This window comes from Capra hircus, chromosome 22 (assembly GCF_001704415.2).
Source record: "Capra hircus breed San Clemente chromosome 22, ASM170441v1, whole genome shotgun sequence".
NCBI lineage: Eukaryota > Metazoa > Chordata > Mammalia > Artiodactyla > Bovidae > Capra > Capra hircus.
Window position 1 is genome coordinate 51,912,616 of NC_030829.1, and position 21,472 is coordinate 51,934,087.

A 21,472-nucleotide genomic window follows, 5' to 3' on the forward strand; every position below is an offset into this window, starting at 1 on the left:
AGGGTTAGAGGGCAAAGACAGTCCGTGTAAATCAGTACAGATTTAGAACTCTTGATGTCCACAGGTTCCCTTCCTGCCACTAATTGTGTACCTGTGTTGGTGTGTGTTTTTTGGTTTTTGGGGGTTTTTTGACCTGTGTTTTTTTTCTCTCCTTTGCCTTTCCTCCTCCACTATATGTTCTGCCAATATTTTATTCTTCTAAATATTGAAACTGTTGAAGAGTAGCAACAAATGCATTAACTGGACAGCTTTTTAGTTATGTTTAGGACATTAAGGTCACAAAAGCCAGATCTCTTATGCCCTAAAAAAGTAAGTTTTGAGTGAAGAGCTATGAGCAGGCAATGATGGATCCTAAGTGTCCAACTAAGTGTCCAACTTACTTCCCTTAGAGCCAGCTGAGAAAGTAGAAATGGCATCAGGAGAAGAGAGAGCACCAGCAGAATCGTTGGAGATGATGGTGAATCTGCAGGCTGCTGACATGGTGCCATCTCGAGAAGCTGAGATGGTCCCAGCTAAAGATGTGGTGCCAGCCACAGAGACAGAGGTGGCATTGGCTAAAGACGTGGAATCACCTACCAAACCAGATGAGGCACTGGTCAAGGACGTGGAATCATCCATCAAATCAGATATGGCCTTAGTCAAGGATGTGGTACTACCCATACAAACAGAGGAAACCGCAGTTAAGGATGTCGTATTGCCCACAGAAACAGATGTGTCTTTGGACAAGCACCTGGCACTGTCCACAGAAACAGAGGTATCCACAGCCCAGGACATACTGCTGTTCAAAGAAACAGAGAGCACACCACCTGTTACCATGGATTTGGCCTCAGCTGAGGGCACAGTCCCACCTACAGACCAAGAGATGGCCCCAGTGAAGGGTGCAGCATCACTCTCAGAGATAGACGTGCCCCTGGATGAGAACATAGTGTCATCCACAGAAATACGCTCAGCCAAAGAGAGAGCCCTGTCCTCAGAAACAGAGGTGGCCCTGATCAGGGAAATGGGACTGCCCCCAGAAACAGAGGCCGTTCTAGACAAGGACATGGCTGCACCTCCAGAAACAGAAGTCATCGTGCCAGTCAGAGACATGGCTCCACCCCCAGGAATAGAGAAGACCCTGGCTGAGGACGTGGCTCCACGTCAAGAAATAGAGGTGACCCTGGGCAAGGATACGGTTTCACTTCCAGAAACAGAGATGGCCCTGGGCAGGAATGTGGCTCTGCCCCCAGAAACAGAGGTAACCCTGGCAAAGGATGTTGCTCAGCCCCCTGAAACGGACGTGAACCTGGCCAACAATGCAGCTCTGGCCAAATTCTCAGAAGCAGAGGTGGTACCAGTTCCTGTTAAGGACATGGAAACTGCACGGACCCAGGAAGCAACAAGTGAGGATTCCCAGTTAAAATCTCTCCAGGATGAGGGACAGTCAGCTGTACCTCCTCTCATGACTTCACCAGGTATGGGCTTACATTTACTTGCAACATTTCTGTCCGTGTAGCCTCCAGACGGGTAAGGGACAAGCGTCATGCTAGGTAGGATGAAGACCGCCCACTGTACTTTGCAAGCCTACACACATTCCTGCTCCCCTAGACAGTTTTTTCTCACATCACCCTCCACTGACTGCCAGCCCCTTCGCCATCCTTTTTCTCACTCATCTTCCTGTTTTCTTTATAGATAATTGAAGATTGAAGAAATTAAAGAGAACTTTCACAGAATTCCACTTGCTCATGTATCTTACTACCTGTTTCTTTATCTTAGACTCTGCTTTCCCTCTTGTTGCCATCAGCAAATGGTCCTTGCTCCTACTCATCAGGGCCAGCATCTTTGTCTTAAACTAAATCCCACCTTGTCTCCTTATGCACATTGCCCTGGCCATTCTCTCTCTTCCTGCCTCTCACCAATTTCCGCCACTCCCCCCACCCACCCTGCTTTATATTGGATCTTTCCCACAAACATAAAAACAGTTGCTATTTTTCCCTTATGTTAATAAACAACAAAAAGAAACCAACCATCCCAATCCCCCTTGCCCTCCCCCTTCAAACTACCACTCCAGTTCTCTCTGCCCTCATAGGAGCATCCCTCATTCCTCAAAAACTGTCCCCATTTCCAGTTTCTGCAAGGTGGAGAGGTAGCTGAATCAGTGCTTTTCTGAAATCTTTGTGGTTTTGATTTTTACCTTCAGAAGCAGTCGTGGCCATGGGCCAAAAGCACAGCTTGCCAACAGATGAGGATTCTGTGTTAGAAGAACTAGAGCAAAAGAAACCATCTAGTCAAACTTCTGAGCTTCCTTCAGAGACTTCAGGTAAGTCAGGAAACAAAGTGGCCTCTTTGAAATCACTTAAACTGGGAAAGATGGGAAGGTGTTAGAAGACATTTTTCCTGGTTATAAGGTGGTAGTCATCAGGACCACTTACGAAGCCAGCTCTCTTTCTTAACGAGATTTTGTGTTGATTAGGCAGAGAGTCATCTTGTTAGATATTTTAAAGTTATCGGTGCATCAACCCAAGACACCTCATCCAAGACAGCCATTTACTGTTATATCCTATGTCGCCTTAGGCAGGTTATTTAGTTTCCTTATATCCAGTTAACTCAGTTCCAAGATGAATGAACTGGTCATATGTTCTGTCACTCCTTGCTACTTACAGTTCGCTCCATGGCCCAACAGCTTCAGCCATTACCTAGGAGCTTATTAGAAATGCAGGATCGTCGGCTCCTCCTTAGGCCTTTAGTCATAAGATGCATTTTAATAAGTTTCCAGAATTTAACAAATTCTTAAATACATTAAAGGAGCCTAAAATACTTGCTAACCTGAAAGTTGAATTATTCAGTGAGCTTCATGCGGTTTTGATGCTAAGCCAGAAGCATGTACACGTGATTATCAACTTTATCAACTTGGTGATTCTTTGTCTGCTGTTCTGTGACTGTGGTTAGAACATGCACTTGGGGGCAGGAACCAAGACTTAGTTCACTTGGAATCTCTACTGCTTTGAACACTGTCTAGCACCAAGTAAATAAATATATGACTTTTAAAATGTTGTTTTAGTGATTTAGCATACCATTAAAGATTTCTCTAGTCCTTGTGTACACGTCATGCTAAGACATAAGTTCCCAGGCATGAACTCTGAAATCAAAGGTTTATATAGCAATTGAATTAAATAGTATAAGAGATAGCACCAAATAGCTGTGGATTAATAGCCAGGTTAAATGTTATAAATGCTGTGAGCTGCTAAAGCCTAGCAATTTTCAAGAAAAACAATAATTGGCCTGAGGTGTATTAAGTAAATGATAGGATTCAGAGGACATTGGCGGGATAAAGACAAGAACAAAAGTCACGGTTTAAGTATTTTCATGTTCTTTGAAGTCATTCATTGCATCAGACTTGGCAGGAGCTGTCCTAGGCTGCTCTCACTGAGCCTGTTTCCAGGATCTTGGATCCATACTGCATTCATTAACTAATAGGCCAGAGGTGGTACTAGCTGACTTCCTGAAACTTTTCCAAGGATGCTCACCCTAATTGTTCTAATTCATCACTCTATTTTCATTATGTATAGATCTCTGTCTTTGGGGAAGTACCTTTAGCAACAGAACATTGAAATTTAACACACTGGTCTTTTCAAAGTAGGAGGCTCTGGTTCTGAAATAGTGTGGCCGTTTCTCTGGCCAAAATACTAATTCAGTAACTTTCCTTTTTCTTCTTTTTTCTCTTTCTTTTTTTTTTCTTAAAGTAGTGTAGTTCTGTTTTTCTGGTCTGTTTCCCAAGTAATTGGTAAAATATTGAAAAGTAGTGTAATTTTGGTGACAGACTATTAGAATTGTAAAATCATATGTATTTCATTCAGTTAATCAGTGGGACCAAAAGAGGAGCTTACCATTGTTATTATCTTGGGAATTATCTACCTGTTAACAATAATTACAAATAAGCATCAGTTGAGATTTATAGGTATTTGGGTGCATATTATACAGTTCAGAAGATCTCTGTTTGAATTTCTTTTCTCAAGTTTCGAGTATTTTGTAAATCTGTTTTGGGGGAAAAAAAAGTCTTCACCTGAGATGAGATGATCTTGGGTCTTTGCTAAATATTTGTTAATCCCAGTTAAGAATGAGAAATGTTTTGGAAAAAACTGTTTTCCTAAATGAATCAGTTTGTGGGTTGGTGAAAATGTCACTGTTTAAATGTCAGTAAATGGATTTTTTAAAAAAGAAACAATAACGAGGGATTTTCTGTTTGGAATTTTAGCCAGCTTCATGTATTGCAGGTACCCCTCCCACACAAGCCAAACCAGCGTGCAGACCCGGTGACCGCAGGTCCGCCCGGCCCACCCGGCCCAGGCCTGCCAGGGTCCCTCCCGAGCTACTGGGAGGCTCTTCTCCACGGAAGACTCTTGATCCTGGGCTGGGCCCCTGCCCTTTGTCTGAGCTGGGTTGGGTTTCTGGTTCGTCTTCCTATGGTGAGCCTGGGAACCAGAGGAAAACTATTCATGGTGACTTCCTTGAACCCCAGAGGGATCTTGGCAGGGAGGCCTGGGATATAGAAAGCTCACCAATGATGATGAAGAAAAAAAAGAAGAAACCAAAGCAGAAGAGGTATTCTCAACCCCGGGCTGGGGGACCTTGGGATGATGACAATGGAGACGAGCCTAAAGGTTCTTCCTTTGCCACTGAGTCACAAAAGTCAGTTGTGCCCCCCAGCCAGCCCACCAGTGGGGGCACAGAACATGGACTAGTGTCCAGAGAAGACTTGAAAGGGGGATGTGAAACCGATTCCAGAGAAGCCAAACTGGTGGTTGAGGGCGTTGTCTCAGACAGTCTAAGTATTCTTTCACATCCTTTGGAAGAAGCCCCGAAAACTCTGGTAAATTCTCAGCCCAAACAGAGAGTTGAGGCACAGGTGAAAGGTAACAAGGCAGCACCACAGGGCCAGGACAAGAAACTGCTGCAAGATGAGTGCAAACTGCAGGCTGCACCCCACCGCCAGACTCCTGCGGATGACAGCCAGACAGTCAGCTCCCTCAATCTGAAAGGACCCCTGACAGAAGTTTCTTCACACAAAGTAGAAATTCCTTTGGAGGTCCGACCCAAAGAGGGTTGCTCTCCCATCATGAACCAAGAGGCTGTGGGTGGAGTTTCAGAACCCAATGCAGCCAAAGAACTGCCTGCTTCCATATCCACTTTGACAGCAGGTCATCCATTAGGAAACAGTCTAAAAGAAGGGAATGATGAAAGTAAAATGACTGAACTGCAGAATGACAAACAGAAAGAGTTTTCTGAAGGAGCTGAAGAGGTTAAAGAACTAAAAAAGGAAAGTGTTCCCAGGCAAAGACATGAGAACAGCATCTCTGCTTCTGAGCAGCTGCAGGACACGGTTTTAGCTCAGGCCCCTGGACTAGGGAATGAACCGTTGAAGAGAATGGCAGGTGAAGGCAAAAGCAGGAAGGGAAGGACAGGTTCTGGGAAGGTGAGAGCAGGTTCTGGGAAGGTGAGAGCAAAGTCTGAGCCACCGTTCCTTGCAGATAGCCAGGACAGCAGAGCTGTCTTTGTGCCAAGTGGGAGGATGGCTACTGGCGATAAAAGCGAGGAGGTGAGGCTGGATTCTTCAAAGCAGCCAGGGACTGTGGCTGAGCTCCCTGAAGCAATAGTGATGGGGGAGCCTAAGGAGATGATGGACCCTAGGGGGGCAGGCACTTTGCAGGCATTGATTCCTTTGGGAAATGGGTCAGGCATGAGTCAGGTTTCCAGTGCTAGAGCAGAAAGAGGCGCTGTAGCCACAGACATGGGGGTCAGCAACCAGAGCAAGGAGGAAAAGTGTCCTTGGATGGGTCATGAGGCAGCTCCTTGGATTTTTGAAAAGCCTAAAAAAAGAGTCAGTGAAGGCAAAACCAAAAAGTATAAAAATAATTATTCCACACAGCCTGCTAGAATGGAGAGGAAGGAAGAAATCCTTAACCCACCTTTTGTAAGGAAGGATGGGGTTACTGGTAGTACTCCCCATCAAAACAAGGAATTAGAACCTACTGTCCCTTTGTTCTCATGTATATCAGATACACCCACAGTGGAAGTAGTTGACCAGAAGGGTAGAAATGTTGAGGTTAATTCTTTTGAACTTGAGGCTCTTGGTGGAAATAAAACAAACACAGGCAAGGATTCTCCTGTTACTGAACTGGCTTCCAAGATGACAGACGTGAGTTGCCAAGACCAAATCCAGGGGGCAGGATTTGTTCCTTCGGTCCTGGATGAGGAGAATAAGACAGATGTGGCCAAAGGGCACACTGCAGTGGCTGACGAACCAAATAAAAGGAGTAATGATGGAAAAAGCACAAAGACTAAAAATAGTTTCCCTGAGAAGCACACTCCGGAGAATAAGATAGATGCAACAAAAATACATGTTCCCATGGAAACCATAGGGGACCACAGAATTGAAGGAATGGGCTATGTGGACGAAAATAGCAATATTACATTTACCTGCCCCAGAACTCCACCAGGGTTGATGAATAAGTCAGTCCCCCTAGAGGCTCAGGAATCAGCAGCCTGTGAAAAACCACCCACTTCTGCTTCTCAAGTAGTAAAGGAAAGTGATTCATTTCCAGGCACCTTGACAGAAAGTAAGCAAGAGACAGCTCCAGCCCAGATTCCCAAATTATTAGAGGTAGATAGTTACAGCAAAGATGGAGTCTCAAAGGAACAAAGATCCAAGGGTCCCTCAGCTATTATGCCCTCTATGAGCACAGGAGGAGTTGCTTCAACTCTGACAAGAGCCATAGAAACAGTTAGCAATCATTCTAACTGCCTGCAGCATAAAAGTGAGCTTGCTGGTGCCGTGAAAGATGAAGCAGGCAGAGATGGAGAGCATGTGATAGGAGACTCTGAGTCCATGCCCAGTGGTGCATCAGAGCACTCAGTAGAGAAACCCACAGAGCCGGCAGGGGGACACCTTCTTTCTGGAGTGCTGATAAACGAACCCAGCCTGGCAGGTGAGGTCAGACGCCTAGAACCATGTGCAGATAGGAGTAATTTCCCAACATGTCCAGTAAACAAAGAGTCTGAGCAAGGTTCTGCTCCAGTTTCAATTCCTCACCTACTGGGAGACAAAGCACAAAAGCCCAGTTTCTGTGAGGACCAAAGTACTGAAGGTAGAGATTCCAAGGGCCCAGATAATTTGAATAAGGAGGTAGATATGACTCTCTCGCTTCCAGAAAGTGAAAAGGATAAAAAGGATAAATTGGAGGAAATCAGTCTGGATTCTGACATCAGAGAAATGGCATATGTTTCCTTGGCACCACCAGAACTCCAATCAGATGTCTTAGATGGCAAAATTGAAGTGACTTCTTCAACAATGATAGATGAGTTAGTACTAACTGCTTCTGAAGCTCCTCAACTCCCAGAATCCAAAGGCAAGATCTTGGAGGCACCTAAGAAAATGACAGAAAAATCTGAATCAAAGGCACTGGGAGAAGGGAAGAAGGAAGATAAAAGCAGAGCGGCCGAACCCATGAAAGGCTACATGAGACCTACCAAGTCCCGAGGACTGACTCCACTTTTACCAAAATCTACCATCCAGGAGCGAGAGCGATCCAAGCAGCTCAAGTCCAGTGGTATGCACCTGCCGTGGGGAAATGTGTGTGCTTGTGGCTTTTGGTCAGCATCAAAAAGGCAAAGAGCTTGTGCTTTGGTCTCATTCAGACTCTAATCATCCTTGTTAACCATTGATTTGTTGGCATGAAGACCTGTAACTGCTAATGATGTGTTTTCTGCAGCCAAGGCATGCATGCCTTGTGTCCAGCTTGGGAGGCTGGTGACCTGGTTGCATGCCTTTTTACCCAGCACTGAACCTTGACTTTCAGGGGAAGTTGAATTCAAACGATGAATTGTTTAGCAGGAAGCCTGTCACCATCCACAATATTCTCAATTAAACGACCAAAATAATGTGCCTCCTATGCATACAGCCAAATTTTAACCATTAGGATTCACAGGAGGAAAGAAACCATTTCGAGTCCAGCTGTGTTGGGGATTTTTTTTTTTTTCCAGTATACGTATGTAGCTTATGCTGGTGGGATTCAATATCCAAATTGCTTTTGGAGTAAATGGAAATGGAAGGCCCTTTATGGTAGCCTCCAACCAGATTGGTAGGCACAGACTTTATATATTTGTGTTTCTCATACTGGGAAATGATCTCTCAATGATGGACTGTATCTGTTTTTGTTTTTTTTCCCTGAAAAGTATACATCTCATCATGGCCTTTGAGGTTGTTCACAACCTACCAACAATGCTGTTTCTTAATCACTGTTTCCAGCTTGCATGAGGTAGCTACTAACTCCAGAAATGAAAACACGCTGGTTGGCCTTGGGGTAGCCAGTTAGATTTTTGGAGGGGCTTCATCATGGGATGGTGTTCTGCATGGTGTGGACTTGTTATTTTGGGTAGAGCTTGTGCTTTGCATGAATTTGTACCCAGTAAGGAATGTGTGTTCTGTGTACAGTAGAGAATGCTTAAACATTGTTATTTGCCTAAGACATTCTGATCTTTTCTGTTTTTGTATCTTCTTTCTATTAGCTACCCTATTGGCAAGGCCAGAAATGAGAATGTATGTAAAGTGCTTCCAGCTTTCATTGAGATTCCCAGCCCTCTATCTGATTCATTAGTTGTAGCTTCTAGACCCTTTCTTTTGTTTCAGCGGTAATTAAAAGATAACATGTTAAGTTTTCTGAAACTTAGGCGTCTGTTTTAGCTCAGTATTGCTGGAAAATGTAGAGGATTTGTTCTGATTGTTGAGGAAACAAGGCGGGTGCAACAAGACTTTTGGGCCCCTCCCTTGGCTAGCCACCCTCAGAGACATGTGTTAGGAGTAGCTTTGCAGAGTGGCCCAGGAGGAAATGATGTATCTTAGACAAAAAATCTTCTCTAGATTTTATCACACCTTCTCCCTAAGGACAATCTATCCTTTTTTTTTTGCTACTTAAAACTTTGGTAGGTAAAATTAAAATTCTCAAAAATTAATTTTCTAATAGGCTAATACATTCACATGGTATAAAAGGATATGCAGTAGAATGTAAGTCTGCTTCTCTCTTTTAAGCCCCATGCAGGCTTCTCTTTGCAGGGGCAACCAATGTTTGCAGTGTCTTACACAGCCTTCCAGACAATTTATGCATAAAGAATCAATGACATGTATTTCCTGATCTTATAAAAGTGAGATATACCGTGCATAATGACATGTACCTTGCTTTGTAAACCTAATTATTTTAGCGCTCTTTATAAATCAGCAAAGCAAGGGGCCTCAGTCTTTTTTTAAATGTGTGCATGTGGGCCAAGTCATGTCCCACTCTTTGTGATCCCATGGACTGTAGCCAGACTCCTCTGTCCATGGGATCTCCAAGCAAGAATACCAGAGTGGGCTGGCATTTCCAACTCCAGGGAATCTTCCCAACCCAGGTATAGAACCCACACCTCCTGCATTGGCAGGTGGATTCTTTACCACTGTCACCACCTGGGAAGCCCCCTTTTTAAATAGCTGTATAGTATTTCGTTGTATGGAAATAACCCTAATGTATTTTATTACTTCTTTATTGATAAATATATAGGTGTTTTCCTTTTTTTTTCCTGTTAGAAACCAGGTAAATAAACTAATCTTGTACATACAGAATGTCATACTTACGTATATACTTTTAAAAGTACATCTATGTAATAAAAAGGGGCTTTGAATTTACACCTCTGGCTTGAAGAATATGTATTTGTCATTTTGATCGGTGTTGCCGAAGTTCCTCCTCGGGCCAAGATGCACCGGAGCTGTTCTCCACCCCGATCTAGCCCAGTACTTGCTCCTCTCTGCTTTCTCTAATAGTGTGGTTTTTCTTTTTTGTTAGGTGTGCCAACCTAATAGGTTAAAAAATTCATTCTTGGTACAAGTTTATTTTGTGTTTTGCTTCTCAAATGACTTGCTTTGTTACCCAGTTTATGAAAGCTGTATCTACTCTGAGTTTATAAAAAATTTAAATTTTTCACATTTTTAATCTTTCTGATCAGTGTAGTATTTGCTTATTTCTCTCTGTGTGTTTGTTTTTTATTTATGAGATGTGAGACACAATTAGTTGATTTTCCTTCTGTGTTGGGGTATTGTATCTCCCTCTGAAATGCCACCTTTGTCGTGCTCTAAGTAACACAGTGTGGCTTAATAGTATATTTTAATATCTAATAGGTCTAGCCCCACATCTCACCCTATTTTTCACAGTTTTCCTTACTATTTTTGCTTATTATTTCATATAAACTTGATAGTTCATAGTTTTGCAGTGGGGAGTCAGTCAATCTTGTTCTTGAAATCACAGTAAATGTATAGATTACCCTAGGGAGAGTTGTTGTATATACTGAGATTTTCTGTCCAACAACATAATACATGCCACGTTCAATAATATCACACGTTTTAAGTTTATGTGTTTTCATCCCTTGCTGGTATTTTGATATTTCCTTTGTGCATATCTTGTATATTTCTAGTAAGTCTTATTTGAAGGTATTCAGAAAGCAGGTGAATGTTCCAGTGCAGAGAGCGTTGAGCAAGGCTGTGCTCTGAGGCGGGGGACTGCGTTGGAATATGGAGAGTGTCTGGGTTTGTCATGGGGAACGGGGCAGGGTGACCCCTTATGCCCAACCGCCGTTGGTTCATGTGGGCTCTGATGTTTCATATATAACTGGTAACAGACCTGGGTTTAGTAAATTTTACTTTTGTTCCTCACTTTGAATCATCTCCTGTGGTCAGATAGTGTTACCCATGGTTTTCAGGGTTTGAACAATGTGTTATTAGAGGTATCCATAAAATTAATAGCAGTTACCACCTATTAAGTGAGTACTAAGTGCCTAGTTGTCTGTGGGTAGGTAGGTAGATGGTCACGTAAACAAACACATGCACTCACCCTACGGTACTTTGAATGATTCTCCCCATTTTACACATGAGAAGGTGGAGGCTTCCCATGTTATGACTGTGGAGGTCATGACCATGGTAAGGTCACACAGATAGTAATGTGGCAGAATAGAATTTGAACCCAAGTCTTTCTGACTCTCAGGCCCATGCTTTTCTCATTCTTGCCTCAGAGGAACCTTCTAGAGGCTTTAGGTTCTTAAAAAGAAAAAAAGGTGAAGGTTGATGATTAGTAATTTTTTTTTTTAAATTCTAATACCTAAGTTGTATTACTAAGCACTTTTCTAGTTGGAAAATGGAGACACGTCATGAGGACATAAACTGAATCAGAATCTAATTTAGGATTAGAATCTAGGTCTGTCCAGCATTTTAGTCTCTAGGCAGAGACTATGTTTGATTTATTCATGTGTTCTCCCTAGTACCCAGTGTAGAGCTTGACTTTATATATATGATGCCTAATGACAGTTTTTGAATTATAAATGAGTTACCTTTTGCTAGGCTTATCTTCTTTGGAAGTAGAGAAAGTAAATATACTGCTAAAGTCTCTTCCAGCTTAATGATTCCTCTCTTGTTTTTTCATGCCTTAAGTTTAGGGAAACTTCAGCAGAAGGTTCCTTTGCATATTATGCATGTTGTTCTAAGCAGGGAACATTGAGATACTTTAGAAAATCTGAGCCCAGCTTGTCAGAAAAGGACTTCTTTGAGGACTGTGTGTTTTGTGTAGAGGGGAGCTGTTTTGAAGGGGAGATCCTTCCTGGATTCTGGTATATCCGATGGCTCTACAGTAGGTGCTCCCCCAGAAGGAAGCCAGGGAGAGCTGGGCATAAGACAGTCATCACAGGTCTCCGTAGATAGGCCCTTCCCTTTGCCGCAGTGAGAGCGTTTTCCCCCTCTTATCTGGCTGCAGTCCTTTTTCTTCAGTTTGCTTGTGCCCATCTACTGTCTTAGAACAGTTGGGAATATCAGTTTACGGTAGGAAATTCTCTTGTGTGAAACTTGAAGTAATTTATAAACACCATTTCCTAACAGTTTCAAGGCCCTTGTACATAAACAAAATATGCTCAGCAGATGAAAAAATCATTTGTAATCTTAGAGCTCGCTACAGTCTTACAACTGGAGATGTGCCTATTTGAGAATATCTTAAATGTAGTGCCATTTGTGAAGTTTCCTAATTGCCTTCTTCCCACTTTCCCTCTCATTTTCTGGCTTGTTTTCTTTTTACTCAGTTCAGTTCAGTTCAGCAGCTCAGTCGTGTCTGACTCTTTGCAACCCCGTGAATCACAGCACACCAGGCCTCCCTGTCCATCACCAACTCCCGGAGTTCACTCAAACTCATGTCCATCGAGTCAGTGATGCCATCCAGCCATCTCATCCTCTGTCGTCCCCTTCTCCTCCTGCCCCCAATCCCTCCCAGCATCAGGGTCTTTTCCATTGAGTCAACTCTTCACATGAGGTGGCCAAAGTATTGGAGTTTCAGCTTCAGCATCAGTCCTTCCAATGAACACCCAGGACTGATCTCCTTCAGAATGGACTGGCTGGGTCTCCTTGCAGTCCAAGGGACTCTCAAGAGTCTTCTCCAACACCACAGTTCAAAAGCATCAATTCTTCAGCACTCAGCTTTCTTCACAGTCCAACTCTTACATCCATACATGACCACTGGAAAAACCATAGCCTTGACTAGACAGACCTTTGTTGGCAAAGTAATGTCTCTGCTTTTTAATATGCTATCTAAAATAAACACTGTTTCCACTGTTTCCCCATCTATTTCCCATCTTTTTACTAGCTACGTATTAATGAAAGTTATTGGGAAATTCTGTATGTTCCATAAGTTAAATCAGTTATCATTTGTTGAAACTTCCTGCATGCTCAGTTAAACTGTTTTAACCCTTGAACAGTTCTGTGCTACTGTTCATCTTCTTTGAACATCCAGATGTTGTGGGAAATGAGTCCAGCAAATATTGGTTGTTCTACTTTCAAAGGAGTTTCTCCCCCTCACACTCTCTCACCCCTCACTTTTCTTTACCCTCTGACTGACAGTAGCATTGGAGGAGTCATACAGCAAATGAAAACCAAAAGTAACTTGCTTCTGACTTTTGGTGTTGTAGGTATTTTTACTTCTTTAAAATATGCAGTGGACAGTAGAGGGGGCTTCCATTCTTATTTTAACCTGTGACATTAAGTAGGTCATTCAGCCATGAGCAGACTAAAATTGCTGGTTTTTAAGCTGTTTAGCAATGATGGTTATTTGTTTAAGTTTAGACAAAGATCTGATCATCAGATAAACATTGTCTATTGCTCTGCAGATAGTGGACAGGGAGAATCCCAGGGATGGGGGAGCCTGGCGGGCTGCTGTCTATGGGGTTGCACAGAGTCAGACACGACTGAAGCGACTTAGCAGCAGCAGCAGCAGCAATGTGATTTGGATTTTTTAGTATTTAGTTCATTTGTTGAACAAACATTGTAATGTATCATTACTCTCACATTCTAAGGGTAGACTGAGAAGACACATCCTTTACACCTCAAGGATTGTTGAGTAAGGAGATAACACATAAGTTTTATTCTAGTGAGAGAAGTTCTATAATAGTTTGAGCTATGGGAATACAGAGCAGAAAGTAACTTAAGTCCTCTTAGGAGAGCAAGAGAAAGCTTCCTGGAGGGCGTGACATTTGGCGGATCTGGAAGTTTGAAGAGCTAGTAAGCAAGGTATTCTCTTTATCTTTTTCAGGAAGGCTATGCCTGGCTCAGTACTCAAAGGCCTGGGATTTTTAAGTTGTACTTCTTGAAGGACTTTCATCTATAAACATTTTAATACTTTGGCCTGTTAAATGACAAAAATAATGCAATTTAGTATTGAACTTGATGTTGTTAACTTAAGGGAGAACAATCCATGGATTGGGGGCGTACAGTGGAGAGCAGTGAACCACTTTTCCCGAGAGATTCTGAGCAAGAGTGAGTTTTATAGAGCATTATAAGCGGCAACTGGGAGAAATAGGGCATGACTGGTTTTTGAGGCCTAGGGTTTCCTTATGTAAGGCTGGCAGGTCCTGTTTTCGAGGGTAAGGTGAACTGGCTGAAGCTGAGTTGGAGGACTGTGTTTGGTGTGTTTTAGGTTTGACAGGTGCTTCCCTTTTCAACCTGACTTAGATTCAGGGGCGACCGAGATGGCATCCATTTTGTGGATCCTGGTAAACTACCTTTATCAAAGGTCGTGTAAATCAGGTAACTAGCTTCAGTTTTTTCCTTCTCTGCTTCCCAACTTTTGAGAGTTAATCAGGAAGAATCATGATTTTTTTTGAGTTAAACATGTACTAAGAAATGGTTCTAAAATTTAGTAGAATATGAATTTGAAATATTTTTGCAGACATATGTATTTATATATATAAACACAAGCAGCCTTTACTTCCAGGTAAGAAACTAGATTGCAGCTTCACAATCTTTAGCTGTTATTAGTGAAGAATGTCATCCATCACTAACCAGTAGACTTACTGACTAATGATAATTTATTAGAAATTGTTTCCTGGAGACAGTAACTGGGAACATTTGTCAATCTGGGAAGTAGTTTTGTTCCCTTGGTAACTGAAAGAATGCAGAGAAGCCAGTTGTAGAGCATATCAAAACCAAGGCCTTGAACAGGTTGAGTACAAGCTCAAGACAAAGGGCAAAAAACCAAAAACGTCTGCCAGGGCACCTGCTGAGATCAAGCTGTACCAGCGCCCTTGAAAGCTTGACAAGTAATTATACAGTCTGATAAAAGAACCGTAGAGGTTACCTTCTGACCATACATGCGAGAGAATCCGTGCACTTTACTCAGACTCAGACATAATGGAACTTAAAAACCTTCAGCCCGAAGGGCATTCCGAATCACCGCTTGTCTAGATGAGTTTAATGATGAGAGAGATCAGGCCAAATGATAAAAGTCTGTGAACAGAATCTGTCCATTTCTCCTTGAGCAGAACTTTTTTGCGAGCCCACTTAATATGTACCCAACACTGCTGGGCACCTTCAGAGCAGAGGTGGACAAATCTTCCTGCCTTCTAGAAGCTTCCACGAAAGGCACATAAGGAAAAGATTATGGTGTAGTTTCCAAATCCTAAGAAGAGGTAGGTAGGTCAAGTATAGTTCTATGACAACATGAAGAATTCAGTTTGGGAGTTGGAGGTCTAGGAGACGTTACAGAGGAGGTGACGTTTCTGTGGGTTCCGAATGAGGAGGATCAGAACCCAGAGGCAAGGAATTCTAGTGGCAGCTGAGTCTAGAATTTATGTCTTCAGGTTCTTGAGCACATTTCTTTTTGCCTGGGCATGCTCATCCTCTTAAGGCTTCAGGTTCCTCATTCACCAGCTTGATAAACTGTCACAGTGACTGATGAGGCTTGAGCTCCTTGACGCAGCTGCCTCCTGTGGGTGAGTGTGCATTCGTGAGTGAGATTGTGTCTGTAATTCTGAACCGGACTAGGGTACTGGCAGGACCTTCCTCCGATTTTGCTAATTACTCTGCACTGGGTTTTCCTCTTGATTTACCATCCAGGTAGCACCTCATTGGGAGATAAATAAACCCATTCATTCTTGTTCCATGTGGTCTCTTCCTTGCTATGTACTGCAAAGCAGTCGTGTAATGAAGCTGTAAGCCACTCTGTCCCCTCCCTCTTGAAAAGCCTCTGGATCCCCAGGTTTTCTTAGTGAAGCAGGAGGACCTGCTTGTGCGCTCAGAAGCAGTCTGAAGGGATGCTCTCACAGTTCTGAGAGCTGTAACAGGACACCAACGTGAATGTAAGTTCTCTTGAGAAAGCAAAATAGTAACAGAAGATAGCTAAGGAATAAGACACACTTTCCTCATTCCTTTAAAGACAAAATTTGACTATGTTTTGTCATTAAGCCTGTTTGTAACCTAGACTCGCCTTTTATTTTTTCCCATTGGTGATTAGAACTATGACCCTGTTGGTACCACCTGCATTTTTCACTTTATTATACCTCTTGCTCGTTTTTCCTTGGTGAGAGCATTGCTGTAGAGTAAGGTGACCCTATTTTATTGCCAGTGCACCTTTATTGTGCTTTTACCTATAATGCCCCTGAGCTGCTTAAGGTTAAGATGAAGGATCAGTGTATATGAGTTCAGATTATGTTCAGAACAGAGGTCAAATTCACATTTTTTCCAGCATTGCAACACTGCCACTTCCGACCATGAACATAGACCCATATCAGGTGCTGATGTTAATGCAGGAAGCATGTTGGGTGTGGCTCCTGCACTCTAGCTGGGAACTTGAGAAAATTATGTGAAGGGTATGAATAGTAAGCAGAGAAGGTGAGTAATGGGGACAGATGCTCTGGTTAAAGAAACTGTCTTGGGCTGGCCTTGGTAGTCTCTCATTTTATAGACCAACAATAGAACAATCTTAACTTGCTCTTTTTTTTTTAAAGCATTATTTAAAAATTATAATCAGATCATTGCAGTTGATGGCAAATGGCTTTAAAAGAATCCATTTTAAAAAGAAAAAACAACTTTTCTTCATCTTAGAGAAAGACATCTCTTGTGCTCTTGGTAGAATATTTCACAATATCCTATGTTAGTTCAGTTAGGGACTTAGAGGCCAGGCAACAAATCTCAGCTTTGTTCAAGGCAGAGTTTGACCTATATCTTTTCAGTGTAACGTTTTCTCTGAGGCTTTTTTCTCGTAGGTCCCTCAGTCCCAGATGTACAGTTTGTAAACTCAAAGCTCAGGATAGCAAAGAACTGTACTGAATTACATAGGGGCAGTGGGCTCTGGTGGGCCACAGATTGCCAGCATCCCTAAGTGCTGGAGGTCCAAGAAAGATGAACTGCTCCAGTGGGTTCCTGTGGCAACTCAGTGATCATCAGGCCAGAAAGAGCGGGGTTGGTGCAGGAAGGAGAGACACAGCTCGTCCAAGGAACCAGGAGGGAGCAGGCGCAGGAGTAGAAGTACGAGGGACGTACTGTCACACAAGGGTCTTACAGCTGGGGTACATGTCGCCAAAGCACGGATCACAGAAACCGTTGAATGAACCGTTCGTTAGACTCTTGCACAGTGCAGAGTTTCAGGATGGAGCTTTCAGTGGGCTTCGGGGACTCAGTCAAGTCAGTTTTCAAGTGAATTTGACAGGTTGTTGTGACAGTGAACCTGCTCTTCCCCTGAGGAATGAATGTCTCCAATTTTGATATTACATTGAGGGTTTTGTTGTGTTTTGGTTTTTTTTTAAGTGAAATTATGAACAATTTTTTATAGAGTCATTGTTCTTCAAGGGTTGTGGCTGAGGATTGGCAAATGAGTCTTATTTTTAAAACAGTTTTGTTGAGTGGGTAGAAGCGTGAGCATAATGTCAGATAAGCGAGTGTGTGGGTATACATGTATCTATATTGGTGAAAGCCAGCATCATTACTATCCTCCATACCCAGATTAGCACCATCCCATCTTTAAAACTGCAGATCTTGACAGCATGCTAGTTAGCAGAAAATTATATTTTTACTTTTAACAGTGACATTCGGTTGTACAGAAAGGAGTTAGGTTCCTTGCTTTCTCTTTCTTTTTCATTCATTCCTTCCTTCCTTTCACGCTAGTAAATACATTTAGCACCAACTGCTCACGGAGAGAGGAGTGTTGGCGGGGGGGGGAATGGGTTTCGTCATGAATGCTGGGGACTCAGTGTGATGTCACTGCCAGCTATGTGATCGTAGGTGGTGTGAGAGCTCTGGGAGCGAGGCGGGGAGAGCAGTGGAAGAGGCGATGTCGCTCTCACACAGGCAGCCAGCCTCGCACACCGCCGCTCCCAGCCAGCTCCGTCAGGGCCAGCCCACACAGTGCCGGGCAGTCTCTCCGAAAGAAATGAGCCAAGCCGGGTTTGAGTGGCAGAGGACAGAGGGCAAGCTGAATGAGATTGGGCTGAATGTCAGCATGGACGGGCAGCTGAAAGACGGGCTTGTGAAGAATGCCAGCTTCCTGGAGCAGAATAAGCTCTGCTTCTTTGAGGGGAAGCTAGACAAAGAGCTCGGCATTGAAGCGCAGGGCAAGGAGTATCAAGCCACCTCGGGTCACCTTGCGAGCAGGTATGTGATTGCAGACACCTACCATCCCTCAGAGGGGAGCTCGATGTACCAGAAGGCGGCCGAGTTCCATCTGGGACCCAGAGAGGGGCCAGACAAAAACAAAGCCACTACAGTCCTGGGGACGGTGATGGGGAAGAATGCGCCGGAGACTGAGAGCCAGCCAGATCTGCATTTCCCCGGGGCTGCTGACATGCCCACCCAGTATGTTAAGGAGCAGGAAACCAGTGTTTGGAACCCCAACTTTCATCCAATGTCAGAGGCTCAAGTCCCTCAGCACTCAAGGGAAGGAACTCCAGGAAAGGAGAATGGCACCCCTGCTGGCTGCAGGGTGATTGGGGTGGGGAGTGCCAGCTCCAGGCAGCCCGAATGTGAGTCCTCACTGCCGGTGGCAGCAGCCCACCCAGCCCCAGCGCACTCACCCCCTGCCATTCCACCAATCACGAGGGTCGAGTTCACCCCAGAATGTTGGGATACCAGCTCTCATATCCAAGTCCATGATAAGGAGTAGAGAAATTGAGTTTTCCTGAGGAGGGGGCTTTGCTTGAGCAAGCCCCTCAGCAGAAAAAGGCAGTGCGCCGGGCCCTGTCTGAATGCTCTCACCTCTCAGTGCCCCCAGCTGTCAACCTTGCAGACAAGTATCCTGAACGTCCCGCCCGAGAAGATCTTTCTTCTGGCCTGCTGCCCCTCACCAGTAGCCCAGTGCCGAGTCCCACAGCCAAAAAACCAGGGGCTCCTGCCATTAGACGCTCTATGACGGTGGCTGAGGAGCAGACAACCAGCCACAAATTGAACCCTGGAGAACTGCCCATTCTGTCTACTGAAGAGACACCTCCTTTCAACTGTGAGGAACCAGTGGCCAAGAAGAGAGAGGAATTGACCCACTTCAGCAACAACCACAGCAGCAGCAGCAGCAGCTCTGGGAAGAGGGAACTGGGCACTGTTGGGTTCTCTCTCCCTGGTAAGCTGGAGCAGATTCCTGAAGTGAGCAGCGCAGAGAAAGGACAGGAAGATACTAGTGAAACAGCGGATTTGTGCTCCCAGGTCTGCCAGGGAGGTGAGAAACAGCCAGGACAGCCGGTTCTGGCAGGGAAAAAGGAAATCGAGGTCACTGCAACCCTGAGCACTCCATCGTTCCTGTGTGAAGAGACCCCACGTGATGGTATGTTTCTAAATTTTGCCTCCATGGGGAACAAGCAGACAGCAAGGAAGGAACCAAAGTGCCAGATTACCGGCAGGAGCCTTAGGCAGCTCGTTCCTGTTGGAGTCTATGACTGCTTGGGGAAAGCCGAATTCCCTTGCATCGGAAGGCTGGGGAGAGTGAGGCGAGAGAGTGCACAAAGTGACTCCAGCTGGGTCAGCCTGCATGTCTGCTGGCGTGACAGATGGTGTGGACTGAGGGTGTGGGCCGATTGGGGTCAGAGAGGGGTGGGCTTAAGACACAGAGCCCCTTGTTTGACCTCATGTCACCCTGCCCAGCCCACCCCCCCCCCCGTCCTCCCACCCCTCGGCTCTCTGTTGGTTTGAACCAGATGATTCCCAAGCCCTAAATCATCCAATCACAACCGATTGACTTCCTTGCTTGAAAATCTGTCACTGTGTGGACTCACAATGGCTTTATCAGCACTAGCCTCGTCTCTTTAAGTAGCGCAGTCTGGGTGCGAGCTCTCTTTCCCGTTTTGCTTTTGAGAATGTTTTACTTTTGTTCTAGCTGAAAAAGAGCCTTGTAAAGCTGGCTATTTAATATTCTTTTCCTGTTACTCCTGTTTGACCCAGTCTAGCTTCTAGTTTTCTCCGTCTGTGTGTCAGGAAGATTTGTGGGGAGAAGGGGAAAGAGGAGGGAGGAAAGACTTGAAGTTAATAAACAGCTGAAGGCGCGGCTCTTTTCGCTGCCCCTGTGTCTTTCTTCCTCGCCCTTTGTTCTCTTCCCCACCCCCAGCCCCCCACCAGTCTTATTGTTGGTGGTCTACGAAAGCGTGCTTTCCTCTGAGTCCAGTTTGAGCACAAAGGATCAGGATTTACAAGCTACTTAATGGAGATTGAAAATGTGTGTTTTGTTTGTTTGTTTTAAGAAAAAAATAGCCGTTTCTGGGAACCGTTTCCTCTAGTATTTATACCTCTGAGTACATTTTCTCAAAAATGTTTAACTTTTTTTCTTAATATTAAGTGTATTTTCTCGGGGAAAGGACCCTTGAAGACTGATAGTTTTGTGGTGTTTTTTTGTTTGTTTGTTTTTTAATGGAGATGGCCAAATACACATCATATTTCCTTTATGATGTTAAGACTCAAATGTTCTATGCTGTAGCTTCCTTCTATGCTGGCAGAACTGTAAGGTCCTCATGGATAGGATTGTCTCATCTTTTCCTCCCTTGATCACCACATGCCCAATTCAGTGTTCTATACCTTCTAGGTGGTAATAAATGAAGATACTTATTTCAGAACAACTTTGTCCTAGTTCACACTAACAGAAGTTCATGCTGGTAAGAAAAAAATATGTCAGATGACTGATAAACCTCACTGACCTGTTCACCTTATAGATGTTTGAATGCTGACTGCTAAAATTTGTAGATAAAGCTATATGAAGATTCATTATTCAACATACATATCATATGCCAGTTACTACCTAGGTACCATCAAGTGACTAGCTGGGCTGGGCAAGGGTCAGGGTGGTGGGGTTGTGTGAGAGGGTTTCTAAATCATGAAAGCTTTTTGGAGGAGGTAGCCTTGGAAGCCTCGGATGCCTAACTATGTGGAGGGAAAGCCTTCCAGTCAAAGGTGTGATGCTCAGACAGCTCACATTAGGTAAAAGAATAGTGATGAGTATTTGTGGGGCTTCTCTTAATTATTATTTAGTTTCATAGAACAGAAACACACGCACAGGAACTCTAGTTTATAAACAGGTATTTACTGACAGGCAATCTCAGGGAATCTAATTGCAGGAAATGTAGCTTGGCTGCAGCCATCGTGTGTCTCTCTGAGGACCTCTGCTCCCCTCTAAACACGCATTCCATTCTCTTCCCCTCTGGAAACGATTCTCTACTGTCTTACTTTTTGCTTCCTCTGTGACTCTGGTCTGCACAGGACATTGGTTGCCATGGTTTGGGGTTCTATGCCCTACTTTATGCCACTTCACATCTCAGGAACCCAAGGTTGCTTGACTGTAGTTTTCATATCTTCTTTCTTTTAGGGAAAAAATGAGTAAATATATTTTATTGTCTTTGCTTGGTCTGGTCACCTCTTTGCCAGGTTCCAAAGCTGCCTTCACCAGTGTTGGCCATTTTGAGCAGCCCACTTCATCTGGGGCTCCTCTGGAGAAGGTTGTAGGTTGACCAAACATGCCAAAGCCATCTGTACATCTGAGCAAGAAATAATGGGATAACAAATCTAAAAGTTTGTATGGAACCCAAACTTACTTGTCCTGTAAGGTGTTAAACATTACTCCCACATTCCAAAAGCTATCCTGCTTGCCTGCCTGTAACAGTAAATGCAGTGGCCGAAAGCTGGCTTTGAGGAGTTCAG

At 44.0% G+C, this 21,472-nt stretch overlaps 1 protein-coding gene across 9 annotated transcripts in view; it reads left to right on the forward strand.

The window, feature by feature from the left end:
• Nucleotides 1-21,472, forward strand: part of MAP4 (microtubule associated protein 4) — a 100,418-nt gene that overhangs the window by 56,973 nt on the left and 21,973 nt on the right. For 6 of the 9 annotated variants that reach the window (XM_018066778.1, XM_018066775.1, XM_018066774.1 and 3 more), the window contains 3 exons: nt 390-1,454; nt 2,180-2,299; nt 4,254-7,586. In XM_018066778.1, the coding sequence (XP_017922267.1) occupies nt 390-1,454; nt 2,180-2,299; nt 4,254-7,586 (4,518 nt within the window). The remainder of the gene's footprint in view (nt 1-389; nt 1,455-2,179; nt 2,300-4,253; nt 7,587-21,472) is intronic. The other 3 variants (XM_018066780.1, XM_018066783.1, XM_018066781.1) reach the window with 1 other exon arrangement.